The following is a 14,636-nucleotide window of genomic DNA, read 5'->3' on the forward strand; positions in this document are numbered from 1 at the left end:
ACATTTTATTCATCTTTGTTTCAAAATCGGACTTAATATAGTAACTTTATTCAAGTGAATTTATTTAAAGCATCTTTTATTCAATAAAACATATTGGTGCAAAATTTTTATTCCAATAGCCCCCTTTTCTAAAATTGCACCTTTATTTTATCCCAAATACATTCATCTGAAAACAAATATGAAACCTTATCAAATGTGTGAAGAGATTGTATTTGTCTTTTGATTACCTGAGCTAAATAGATTTATTATATCCTGTGGAGTACATGTACTCTTTGGAATACAGTACAGGCAACGCGGATCCCGTATTGGCCCGCGTTACCGTCACGGTATTTTTATCGTTCCCGCGATACACCATCGCGGTTTTTGATCGCGGTATGGATTGCGACCGTGATGACACCGCGACGGTGTGATTTACCGTTATTCCTGCTGCTGCTTGTTCTTGTTACTTTACCTGTACTGTACATTACAGGCAATGCGGGTCGCGTAAATCCACGTCAAATATGCGAGATTTAAGCATAACAGCTGCATTGTAAATAAATTGTGGTCCGTATTATTATTAAATTAATAAATTATATTTATGAAATAGAATTTCATGAAATCGGAAACTACATTCGAATTACAACATAACATGATTGTTATGCTGTTTAATTTTGTGATGTGTAAACACATATCTTTGTATTTGACGTGCTTATTTCAGTTATTATTTCTATTAGTTGATAATCCTGTCTTTATAACAATCTTAAAATTAAATATTTTCATAAGATGAACTCGTATCAATGCAGATCAATTTCATCTTCTCATTTTATAAGTTGACACGCATATCGCCGTAAACTGTCAATACATGACTTGTGTATGTTTTAAATTGAGAAATGAACAAATGTCGGGAATCAACCAAGAAATCTATTTTTCCATTCAATAATAAAATTATCATTCATATATAAAGTTGGTGCTGCGTAAAAGCACATGGAATCATGACGTGTATCAGTATGCGTTTCCTGTGTATACATATAAAGTTTAAGTCACGATCGTTTTCTGTGTATACATGTAGTGATTAACAAACTCAGGGTAGAAAACAACATGCCCTTTAGGGTTTTCACACCTATTCACGACAAACGAGAAAGTCTATATCGCGTACGGCTTCGTCTAATCGCACAACACCTTACAAGAGAGAGAGAGAGAGAGAGAGAGAGAGAGAGAGAGACGTTTAGGCGTAATTTAACGTACAATTAATATGTGAAATATACTAATATCCAATACTAAATATTCATAAAATTAGTATTCATAAAAGAATATGGTACACTGTGATTGAATCCATCATGCAATTTCAGGTTTGAGTCCACGTGCTGCACCTGTCAATCAAATCAACCCGCTAGCTCTACCACGTGTTTCCTCCATGATAAAATTTCGTTCTATTAGTTTTATTTTTAATAAAGAAAATAAGAAGTATGTTTAACAGTTAAGATTTTTTACAATGTTCGTGATGCATGATATACTGTGTTTGGAAAGTTTAATTCGTTGTGTTTTTCTCTATCTCTCGTTTAGTTTATAATGGAGGTGTTTTGCGGGAAGGAACATCTTCAACACGTTTAGCGGTTAAAGAACGCAGTAAAATGAATCAATTATTTGATATAACTATTAGTAAAATTGTTTGATATGCATGTAGAATTCTTCTTGGTCAATCGTTACACAGATTATCTACCTGCCTCATTCCTGTGTATTCTGTGCGTTCAAGCGTAGAGTGATTTCCTGTCACTGCGACAGTTTCACACCTCTGTGTAAAACAATTGGGACTAAAGTCAAATAAAGTTAACTTCGACAGTCATAAAGCGGTGGTGGGGGGTTAGGTTACGAAAACGGGAAACGGGTTTACATATTTGTAGTAGCTTTATATTCAATAAGATTACATGTACATGCCCACATAAAATGATATCAATACATTTACTGAAATGTTTAAATGTTTTTTTTTATCGGCATGAAATGCAAAACTTTCAAAACATGTTTTTAATTTCTTTGAAATGTGTAAGAACGTAAGAACGGTTTATAACATTTCCTTCTCAAAATGTTTTATCTAGTTATTCTGTTAAGAGAGAGAGAGGGGGGGGGGCTCGGTCGTGAACGAACGCTAACCTCCGTCACGGCGGGTAGCTGGAACACCATCACGACACCATGTTATGTGATACCCACAATATCTTTCGATTACATAATTTTATGCAACTCTGGCTCCTTACTCTCTCAGTCAGACTGAGTCTTGAAGAACACACGGCTTCGCACTTAAAGATTGTCGTCGCAAACGTAACGCAATAGAAAGTGGGAATCCTAGCGCAATTACAAACGACGAGCCATACATGTACCTAAAGTAACGCAACACAAATTCACTAAAACGTGAATTCACAAAAAATGTTCTTTACACGTAGAAGACCATGTAAGAAATGAACGGAACATGCTAAAAATACCGGGTTGGTAATATTATAGGAAGCCCGAATTTTTAATTACTTGCTCATCATTAGTTGACACGCAGGGACTTCAAAACAAACAATACGTCAAATGTAGGCAGACCAATTAATTGTTAAGAAAACACAATCACACTGCGTACACATTTATAATTTTATCGGTAATTAAAATCATTCATGATAATTTTTAATTTAACGACCTTCTTAAAATATGATAATGGATTCGAAAATATTTTATTTGCAATTGCTGCACAGGTATTAAATTAAATATTTTTATAATTTATTTAATAGCTATGAAAAAAAATAGTAAAAAAGACTCCAAGTATTTCGATTATAATTTCTGTCAAAATCTGGTTAAATATCGTCATTAAATATAAACAAACATTCAATTTATTTGTCATTCGGGGAGATAACTCCCGCTTGTATACGATACTTTTCCATCGATAAATTTACCGTGGCGGGGACAGGTAGATGATGAGTTTACCGTGATGGGAACGCGGTATATCTGTCTCACCTGGCCGATCACCTCGATGTGTTTATACCGTGACGGGGCGCGGGAAACACGGGATCCGCGTTGCCTGTACTGTACCATTCAAATGGAGAGTCATTTTTGGTGAATATTCAAAACTCTCAGTGTCTCTAAAATATGTGTTCTTCCTGCAATAAAAAGGGAAGTAATACAGAGAAAATGTACATGTATCAGAAAGACGAAATTCGTGGACTTAGCTCCTTTTCTTTCAAATAAGTACCATGGCATTTAGAATTGCAAGATTTGTTGATTTGTCAAACTTAAAACGTTTTTATTGATTTCATGAATACATGTACATGTTATTTATTTAGTATATGAGGGCAGATATCTATGCTGATGAAAAAGGGGAAATTCTGTATTCGTGAGTGACATCCAAGTTTAAAATACTCCAATTACATCATATGAAATATAAGTACTTTCCACAGACATGTTTCTCGGGCATAACATTTGATTTTAATTTCTAACCAAATTAAAAAATCCTACAAGATATAAGTTAGGATCCTGTTGAAATTTCGATCCCAATGGACATAATTCCAGAAAACGCAAACATGATGAAAAATAATATAAAAATGTCTATTTATTAGGGCGGGGCAATTTTTTCAATTATTGTTTTAGATACATGTACAATAAAGGTTGAACATGTTCAGAGAAATAGGTATCCATACGGAATCTTCCGTCAATCTGCTGGGGGTAGTATGACCATTGCGTGTGTATTTCAATGCACACATGTATCAGATTAGTTTACCTTCCCCTTGCCTCCTCTTGCACATTTGTGTAAATTCACGTTCGACAAAATCGCATTTCTAGCTTTCTAAACTTGCACAGGTCTCTTTGTTTTCATGTTTTTATATTTCATGCACATTTTACTGTGTTTCAGAAATTCAAATTTCTTTCCTCTACCATTCTTAAATAATATGAAACAGACATGTAGATATTTGGCATTGAAGCAAGTAAGAGCTTCCATTTATAGTTTAAATACAAGTAATACTAGTACATTGTAATATGTTTTTAAAACATCTACACTATAAAATTGAAAATAAAGATGCAGCGGTTTTTTTTAAATTTACATTTATAAGTCAGGTTGCAACACGTATTACGGAAAACCCCAAAAAATAGAGTTCTGTCAAGGATTATAAACGTCTGATTTTTAAAAAAATCTTTTTATGTTACTTCTTCATACGTACATGTTGGTGTCGGTAGTGGTGGTTCACAGATAATTCTTTCTTTAATATTGCACAAATAAGACCAAATGAATATAAAAAAAGACACAATTTCCTCCATGTATTGCACCATGCAAACAAAACAATAGTAATAATAAATTTGTTAAGTAAAAGAAACTCAATGACATATATATATATATATATATATATATATATATATATATATATATATATATATATATATATATATATATATATATATGAGGTTGTGATTTTTATTAACGACAGGTGTATTGCGCCGTTCTTGTTAACTCAGTTGTAATATTAGGTGTTGAAGGACCGATCAGAAGACGGAGAGGATCACAAAATTATTTTTTCGAAATGAATGGGTTTCATGGAAAACTTCCACCTGATGTGACAGTTTAAAATTCAATTCATGATGGTGGCGATGTGTGCCTTGTGTATAAGACCTACATGTATAATGTAAAGGATATATATTTTTAGTCCCCTACCGGTTTTCACTGGAGGGGACAATAGCTTTCCTCTGCGTCCGTCCGTCCGTCCGTCCGTCTGTCTGTCCGTCTGTCCGTCCGTCCGTCCGTCTGTCTGTCCCACTTCAGTTTTCCACACCTTTTTTCTTTATGCGTTTGAGGAATAATATGAAATTTGCTTCAAAATGCCAAACTACAGATCAGTTTACCTTTTTGTAGCGTCTGGTTGACATATTTTCTAGAAAATTAATTTTTTATATTCCATGTTTTTAATGTTTTAAGGTTCGATATTCTGCATAACAGTGCATTGTTTTCACAATTTCTACAAACCGGTAGGGGACGTGTATTGCTTATGCTATACTCTCAGAATGCTTGTTTATTATGACACGAGTAGGGTGTCTGTTGTTTGTATGATAACTAGACGATCGCGAGTTTTTGCAATTAAGGTATCCCACTCCTCAATGTTGTTGTATCAAGAATTTCTTGAGAAGTATAACATTAAAATCTGTAGACATAAGATACTTTAAACAAGAGATGTTCGTGAAACACTAATGCCCCCCCCCCCCCCCCCCCCCCCTTGGAAACTCCCACAAAGAAAATGGAATTTTTCTAAGTCCAAGGTCGAAAATTGTAGAAAATTGCTCTATCATACCAAATCAAACTTCACCTAGATATTATTTAGATAAAACTGTATACCAAATTTCATATCAATATTTGCACCCTCTACGAGGAAAATGAGCGGAAACTGTAAATAACTGGAATTCTTCTACGTCCAAGGGCCATAACTCTGTCGAACATTGCTCGATCGTACCCAATATCGAACTTGACATAGATATTATTAAGATAAACCTGTATAATAAATTTCATTTCAATATGTTCATCCTCTGCAAAGAAAATGAACGGAAACTGTTGGTGGACCGACCGACCAACCGACCGACCAACCGACCGACAGCAGCAAAGCAATATGCCCTCCCTTCTTCGAAATGGGGGGGGGGGGGGGTAAATAAAAAGATAATGGGGTTCAGTATTCATCCCTCTGAGTTATGGCCAATTAAATTTCACCTTTTTGAATCTAAAATGCAATTTGAGCCTGATTTGGATTTGTATCAATAATTTTAAGTAGACAAATTTATTTCTTCAAATATTGTTTCTAATCATGCAAAATGATCACACTGAATAGGGGGACAACGCCAAAAATTGTACAAGCTGCCTAATTTTTTTTTTACATTTTTGTACTAAAATGGACAATTTCCATAATAGTTACAATTTGATTTGAAATAAATATAATATATCAAGAATTTTATAAGATTTATCCTCGAAAAATCTGGCATAAAAATCAGACATTTTCTATATATTTGCATGATTTTATGCTAAACGTCTATCGCTCTCTCAAGATTTAATTTTGCACATGGCACAAAACCTATACAATATGTTACAAACCTATCAAATGTTTAAAATGTAAATAATGAGTATAGTATAATGAAAAGAAAAGTATATTGAACATTCACAAAATTGCTTGTGTTTGTCATTTTTTGTTTATAAAACCTACCGTACGTAAAAATTGTTTCCAAAAAACTTGTTTATTCTTGAATACAATCGAATTTTCCTTATGAATGTTGTGTTATTATAAAAACATAAGGAGTGAGATACCTTAAAGAAAGAACGCGTTGAGATTTGCCTACGAGTAGGTAAATTCAAAGACGATTTTCATTCGGTAATCACAAAAAATTGTACAATAGATACACAACATTCCTACGAATAATTAATGAGTACTTATATTACTTGTGATTTGATGCAAAACATTTTAATCATGGAAATAAGTACTAAAACAAGAGATGTTTGTAAAACACTTATGCCCCCTTCCCTTGGAAACATCCACAAAGAAAATGAACGTAAACTGCAGATAACTGAAAAAAAATTTTAGTCCAAGGGGTATAACTCTGTCGGAAATTGCTCTATCATACCCAAAATCAAACTTGACCTAGATATTATTTAGATGAATCTGTATACCAAATTCATATTAATATGTGCACCCTCTGCGAAGAAAATGAGCGAAAACTGCAAATAACTGGAATTCTTCTACGTCCAAGGCCCATAACTCTGTCTAAAATTGCTCGATCGAACCCAATATCGAACTTGACCTAGATATTATCATGATAAACCTGTATACAAAATTTCATTTCAAGATGTTCATCCTCTGCGAAGAAATTGAACGGAAAGTGTTAGTGGACCGACCGACCGACAGACAGACAGCAGCAAAGCAATATGCCCTCCCTTCTTCGAAGGGGGGCATAATAATGAATTTAAAGTAATTCTTATATAAGTCGATTGTCCATTAGTTATATATTGCATACATATACTATATATACATATACTTATCATCAACGTATTGTAGACGACCAAGTGCTTTCAAATTTCTTTTAATAGTTTTCAAAAAAAATTATTTTATTAATAACTTGATATGTAAATTTATCAATATAATAAACAAGAGAGTCAACTCTTCAGGTTGATGTGTACAGTATACGTGTACACTCTTGCTTTTTGTATGATATTGTTTGTATTGTATAATTTCTCTATACTGTTTCATACAATATGAGAATAAATGAATTGAACTGAAAACAGCAGCATTGATGTTTGATTTATACTATGAAAAAGATAATAAATAAAGAACACATGTACAAATACATTTTTTAATTTAAAAAGTAACTACATGTACATGTATATGTTCAATTTCAGTAGACATGGCTGTCTATAAGTAACTTTACAAAATAATTAAACGATTTTTTTATTATCAAAAGAAGAACAATATTGCAAACAAGTTACCATTCTTGTATTTTTGTACTAGTTCTCGTATCGTATTTTAATCAGATCGAACTAAAGAACGTGGGGGAATAACCGAGGCATTAAACTACTTAAGTACATTTGAAAAAGCCCACAATTTATTTTTCTTTCAAATACCACTTTTGTTGCATTAATTAACCATGTGTGATCATTTGCATTCAGTATTGCCAAAATCATCAAAAATTGACCTCATATTTAAATGATATTTAGACATCAAAATCTGTATACTAATTGAGCAACAAAATGCTAATGAAATCGATTGTTCAGACTATAGTTTTTTATAGAGTGGGTCATCATACCATTTTTTAAAGACATAACGTGTTAGTACCCATTATTGCTGAGTACCCGATATTGCCGATTGTTATAAAACAGCAAGATTTTCGCTATCTTATTTGTTGTTTTTAGCTACACACCAAAATAAATAAATAATAGAATTTTTAAGACACTAAAAGAGTTGGGAATTAAACATTTTGAAACTCACCTTAACAAAGGAAAGCCTATCAAAACGTGCGATGACACATGTCACTAAATGTTTTACTTGTATTCCACTTTGATGAGAGGGTATTTTTTGTTTAGGTCCAAATTGGAAGAATATTTACCTCCTTGTTATTATTTTATAACTTTTTAAGAAAGAAAAGCGTCTGCTTGCTTGTATGACGCCATTTTGTTTGCAACATGTGGCGAATCATAGATTTCTCTACACGCACCTGCGGTGTAAATCAGAGGCGTTGCTATTAACTTTCACACACGTTATTTCTTTTACTGGACACACTCAAACTTATTTTTAAAAAGCGTTTAATAAATAAACAATTCATTTCTTTAATTTTTAATCATATGTCCCGAGACGTGTGAAGCACTTGTTCCTCCATTTGTGTGCATGTGGCCACTGGGACATCGAAAAGAATATTGCTTATGATATGATTGAATTGCATTTATGATATAATGTTTTATGTTACATTCTTACATTTTTTTTTTATATTGCTAGATTCTTTTAAAATTTTGACCTTTTTACCGATTAATAACTGGAAAATAACGAAAAGATATGGGCAGCAATAATCATAATGGGTACTCGAATTTTCTGTAAATTTAAGGCCATGGACAGGGTTTAAATTCAGCCAGAAGTAAGTCGATATTGATGAGAATAAAACAAAAATTATTCCGCAAATTAAATAAATGAACAATGCAGAGAATTGTTTAGAAATTTTTACATGACATTGACAGCTTACTGAAGAGAGTAATACAGAAAACTTGTGAAAAAAGAAAAAAGGTCAAGGACATGGAAGTGGTAAGTCGGGTTTTCGATCGGCTCCGACAAGAACTAAAATTTCCCATTTAAAGAAACGTAGATTCCTGTTTCCAAAGTTAAAATTCTTTCACCTAACTTCCTGTAGTACCTATGTTCTAAGTGCACTGGTTCTTTTTATGATTTTGTGCTCTTAAAGTCATAAGTCCAATTTGGTTTGTATATACCTGTGAGACCAGTGAACAAATCTTACCTGTATAGTGTGTACTGTGTGTGTAATGTGTATAGTGAACTGCAAACTTTGCTTGTTATACGGACACCGGTCAACGGGTTTAAGACCTGCGGGATTTCATATTTTATCGAACACGTATATTGTACTAAAATGTCCCTGTCAGACACAGCCAGTCTCCTTACTGAAAGTCACAAAGTGATCGACGGCGGCACAAACGAGTCTAATGATAGTGAAATTACGTTGATAGAAATACATTCACTATTGACCAAAATGAATTCAAAACTGACAAACATAGAAACCAAAAAGAGCTCTCTAGAACTCCGTCTGACCGAAATTGAAAAGAAAATTGCAGCAATAGGACAAATCAGAGAAGATTTAGATAACATAAAATCCCGGGTCAATAAAGTTGAACTTGAAATTAAACCACGGAAAATTGGAAGCTAATGTAAGCAAGCTAGGAGACGTGTTTGATTCGGTGAAAGAATCAGCGGATTCCAACACGAAGAAAATCGTCGAAGTCCGATGTGAGGTGCGTGAGCTCCGACAGGGAAACAGTCAGCGGGATCACCAGGTCATTGATGAAGTTAAGACACTCTCTGCGACCACCACTAACTTGCAGAACTCAATCACTGACCTTAAAGCCCGATCAATGAGGAACAACCTTGTATTCAGTGTTACTGAAGAGCAGAGGGGTGAAAATACGGAAGCGATTCTGCAAGACTTCATCCAACGAAAATTCAAACCGGATTATGATATCTCATTCGAGAGAGTACATCGGATGAATAAATATAACGTGCTAAACGATCGCCCCCGAAATATCGTTGCCAAATCCACATTCTTCAAAGACCGTGAATTCAAACGAACACGTGCACCAATGAAACTCAACGGATCTCGTGTCTTGATAAACGAACAGTACCCTCCCGAAATAGTGGATAAAAGAAATAAATTATATCCAATCATGAGAAAAGCGAAAAACGATGGCAAAAAAATGAAACTAGTTCGTGACACATTGTTTCATTTGGTCAAAACAACAATATTTGTATTGTTAATGGTAGAATTGGTGAGGACAAACTCACATGTAAAAATAGTAGTACAATAGATTATGTTATTTGTAGTGTGTCCATGTTTAAATTATTTGAAAAATTTTACATACATGATTTTAATCCGGGCTCTGTTGAAAGCAGAGTTCTGGCTGAAGGCAGGCAAATCGTCAATGTTACTATAAATAGCACAACTTCAAAAGTAAACAAAAAACCAAACAGCGTCAAAGTAAAAGCTTCCGCTATACCAAATAGTTACACAAAGAGCCACGTTTTGTCAACAGTGTTGGCATTTTGTTTCTTCTTTTAATTTTGAAAGAATTGTCTATCTTTTTTAGTTTTCTTATTAATAACGTGTTTTAAAAACAAGACTATGCATTTTAGACAAATGCAACGCATATGAGTTTCCATTAACTACTTTGCTGCGCGTTGGAGAAATGGTGATTGAATATATAACGCTTGTTGCAAAATACAAGGCAGCAACTGTTGAACTTTTTTCTACTAGACAGACATATTTTTGTTTATAGCCGCTTACAAAATTTGGTCGCTCTCTGACGCTTTGCCGACATTAAAAGCATGAGAGAGAGAGAGAGATAGAGAGAGAGAGATTTTGATTTTCAGTCTTTACTACATACATGTAATATGCATAAAGACACACCAAAAGAGCCCAGCTTTCAGTACTTCAGTACTTTGATTGCAATTTATACTCTGATGTCCATTGTCCAATTACCTTTGAGCTTAAAAGTCATTATCGTATTGAAACTCGTCCAACCGTACAACCACGTGATGACAACAATACCGGGCAGCATAAATGGGACCCAGAAAAATCAGAACATTGAAACAGACAAACTGAATGAATTCCAAACAGAAATTTCACACCTTAAACAAACAACTGATACTTTACAGAAGAGCCACATTAATAACATTTCTAGTGAATTGTGTAACTTGTTCTTATCCGCAGCAGATTTGACTTTAGATGTTAAACGAAAATCAGGACTGACAAATAATCGCAATAATAAAAAGCCATGGTTCAACGCACAATGCAGAACGGCGAGATGAAAATTCACCTGGCTAAGCGTATCCACAACAAATTCAGGGCTCAAGAGAGCTGTGAAAAACTTAGATCCAGTAGTAAAGAATACAAAGCTACTATGAATGCATGTATTAAGGAACATAATGTCTCTTTCAAATCTAAATTAAAAAATGTAAAGAAAGGTAACCCTAAAGAATACTGGAAAATCCTTAATAGTTCGAATAATAAATGTAAAATTGAAGTTGATATAAAAGCGATGTTTGATTATATGAAAAAGGTCAATGAAGGCAATGGTGGTGATAATGGTTCAAATGATTTTGAATTTGTTCTTGATGACACACATAACTCTGTTTTAAATGGTCAGATCACTGCGGACGAAATTTTACAAACTGTCAGTAAGCTGAAAAATAATATAGCCCCAGGGTATGACAAAACACGTAAAGAATATATATGTACTTCGGTATCATGTGTTTTGCCATTGTATGTTGATTTTTTTAATTTGATCAATGATTCAGGTATAGTGCCTGAGGTATGGCTTATTGGTATTTATTAAACCAATATACAAAAATAAAGGTGACCTGACCCTCCCAGAAAACTATAGACCTATTACTTATGATTAAGCTGTTTAGGCAAGTTGTTTACAAGTATACTATGTGATCGTTTGAATATTTTTTCTGAGAGTGTAGAATTAATTCCTGAGGCCCAAACGGGCTTTAGGAAAGGATACAGTACGGTAGATTATGTATTACTTTTAGATTTTTTGTGCAAATTTATGATTTCTAGCAAGAAAAAACTTTACTGCGCTTTCATAGACTTCAAACAAGCATTTGACACCGTATGGAGATCGGGTTTATGGACCAAATTAATAAACAATTGTGTAGGTGGTAAATGTCTTAGATTTATAAAGTCTATGTACAAAGGAATCAAATCAATGAATAGTATTGGACAAGACTCTTCAGATTTTTTATGCGTAATATTGGGGTCAGACAAGGTGAACATTTATTACCATTTCTTTTTTCTTTGTATATTAACGATTTAGAAAACTACCTTATACTAAATGGGATAAAAGGAGTTACTAGCCTCAGCGAGAAACTGGAAACTGAGATGTATATCATGTTAAAACTTGTCATCCTTTTTTACGCTGATGACACGGTTATATTTTCTGAGAACCCAGACGATTTACAAACTGTTTGTCTGAATATTGTGATCTGTGTAAACTTCAGGTAAACATTGAAAAGACTAAAGTATTAATCTTTTCCAAAGGTCGTATTACAAAAAGAATTTTTTTATGCAGAGATGTACATGTAACTCTTGAAATTGTCAATGAATTTAAATATATTGGTGTTATTATGTCTCGTAGTGAATCTTTTAAAAATACGAAAAAACATTTAACTGAGCGAGCCTCAAAAGCTTTGTATGGTGTTTTTAGAAAAAATAAGATATTTTGATTTACCAATCGACTGTCTATTTGATCTGTTTAATAGTGTTACTAGCCCAATCTTATTTTATGGTTGTGAAGTGTGGGCCAATGAAAACACAGATATTTTAGAGAAAGTTCATTTAAAATTTTTGAAATTTGTACTGCATATTAAGTCCAGTACCCCAAATTGTATGGTTTATGGGGAAACTGGGCGATATCCTTTAATAATCTTTATCAAGGTACGGATAATAACTTACTGGCCTTAAGTTATAGTGGCGCATGATTGTAAACTTACGCATATAATGTATCGCTATTTTTATAAATGTTTTTCTGAGGGTTCGTTTATGCACCCATGGTTGAAATATGTTAGAGATATTCTTAACTCATGTGGTCTTTCCTATGTCTGGATTAATCAACGTTTTTCTAGTACCAAATGGCTAAAATCTATTGTTAAGGAGACACTCATAAATCAGTTTTTACAAGATTGGTACAGGAGTGTAGAAAATTCACCCAAATGTTTTAATTACAGAATCTTTAATAAAAGCTTTGGACAGGAAATTTATCTTATGAAACTTCCAAATGATCTAAGATTCATATTTACAAAAGCATAAATTACCTATTGAAACTGGGAGATGGAATAACATAGAAAGATGTCATAGAATTTGTTCATTATGTAATAAAAACAATTTGGGTGACGAATACCACTATGTTATGGAATGCCAGGCATTTTCTTTATTCTGCAACAAATTAATCGAAGAAAAATATTCAACAAATGTTAATACTTATAAATTTGGGAACCTTATGAATACTAATGACACTGACTCATTAAAAAAATCGTCCATATTTGTTAAATAAAAATTAGCTCGATTTATTTAACTCTGTACTCTTCCTAACTTGACCCTGCATTTGTACATTTGTAAATATTTTTTTTTTATTTAATTGTACCTCATGTACCATTGATATGGTTTGAGAGAAATAAACATTCATTATGTGTATTTTTCAGCATTTATGCCAATGGGTACTCGCACGTTGTACTGATAAAACATGTAAATGTCTATCTTTTTCAGTTTTCCAAAAATTGTAAATACTAAGACCCACTCAATAGTAAAAAAACAAGTTCTCTTCCTTCGATGTTCAAGATGATTATCAAATGGCAAAGACCGATCTATATTTGCCCAAATTGTTGAGGGGGTACAAATTACGAACTTTAAGACACAAGATTGGAATTCCTTATTCTATACATGTACTTGCACAGAATAAATTCTCTGGAGATATGTAAGTACAGGAATGAAAATATTTGAAAATAATACACAAATTATATAAAATGCGTGATTGTCATTTGAAACATACTAGTGACAGGGTTGTGGCCACCTGTGGGCATACGCCTCGGCTTATTCCCCCAGGTTCTCTACTCAGTTGAAGAACAATCGAAGAAACTCGTAGGATACTCGGAGTAGCTCGTAGGATATTCATTTCGTAGAATCCCAAGATTCGAGAATGTTTAAACGCTCTTTGTATGATAAAAAAAAAACTTCGTGCAATCTATGTCAACCTGTGTAACGTTATATTGTTATAGTAGAAATCTGTTGTGACAAAAATACAAAGACTGTACATGAAACCCTTGTGCAACATACATACTCGACCAAATTACTCCAATACGGCTTCTAAAATCCTGCTTATTACCAATAGGCCTAGTAAATAATATTAACCTATTAAATAAAATTACAGTACAGTTGCATGTTATCTAGATTAACGAACAGAAATATAATCTTACCATGCTAAGGTGCATAAGACGTGTGTATATCCATCCTTAATGGAGACTACAACACCAAATCACTTTCATTTTCAAATCATTTTCTTGATACTGACCCGTGACCGAGTTTAAATTGTCAATATCTTTTCCGGAAATAGGTTTAAAACTATGAGGCATCCATACGTTTCGACCCCGTACACTCGAACCAAACGAACAATCCCTTTTTAACGAGTTTTTAACTATTCTGATATTGTGATTGTATTATATATACATACATGTGATCACGTTTGCATGTACAACATAAATCTACATAAATAGATATAAAGTAGGCCTGTGAACGAATTTTGAAAATTTCATTCCAAATGAACTGAACTGCATGTTTTATTGCCACATAGGTATAGCTCGGACTGGGACGTACATGTATGTATAAACTAACTTTATTTA

General features: G+C 33.4%; 1 protein-coding gene across 2 annotated transcripts in view; it reads right to left on the bottom strand.

Moving 5' to 3' along the window:
- LOC128192387 (uncharacterized) overlaps nucleotides 1–14,336 on the bottom strand; it is a 49,859-nt gene extending 35,523 nt beyond the window's left edge. For both annotated transcript variants that reach the window (XM_052865015.1, XM_052865014.1), the window contains exons 1-3: nucleotides 14,214–14,336; nucleotides 3,037–3,107; nucleotides 228–278 (exon numbers count right to left, since the gene is read on the bottom strand). In XM_052865015.1, the coding sequence (XP_052720975.1) occupies nucleotides 228–278; nucleotides 3,037–3,058 (73 nt within the window). In that variant the 5' untranslated portion in view covers nucleotides 3,059–3,107; nucleotides 14,214–14,336. The remainder of the gene's footprint in view (nucleotides 1–227; nucleotides 279–3,036; nucleotides 3,108–14,213) is intronic.
- Between the last annotated feature and the right edge of the window lie 300 nt (nucleotides 14,337–14,636).

Source organism: Crassostrea angulata, chromosome 7, assembly GCF_025612915.1.
Source record: "Crassostrea angulata isolate pt1a10 chromosome 7, ASM2561291v2, whole genome shotgun sequence".
In the NCBI taxonomy this organism is placed as follows: domain Eukaryota; kingdom Metazoa; phylum Mollusca; class Bivalvia; order Ostreida; family Ostreidae; genus Magallana; species Magallana angulata.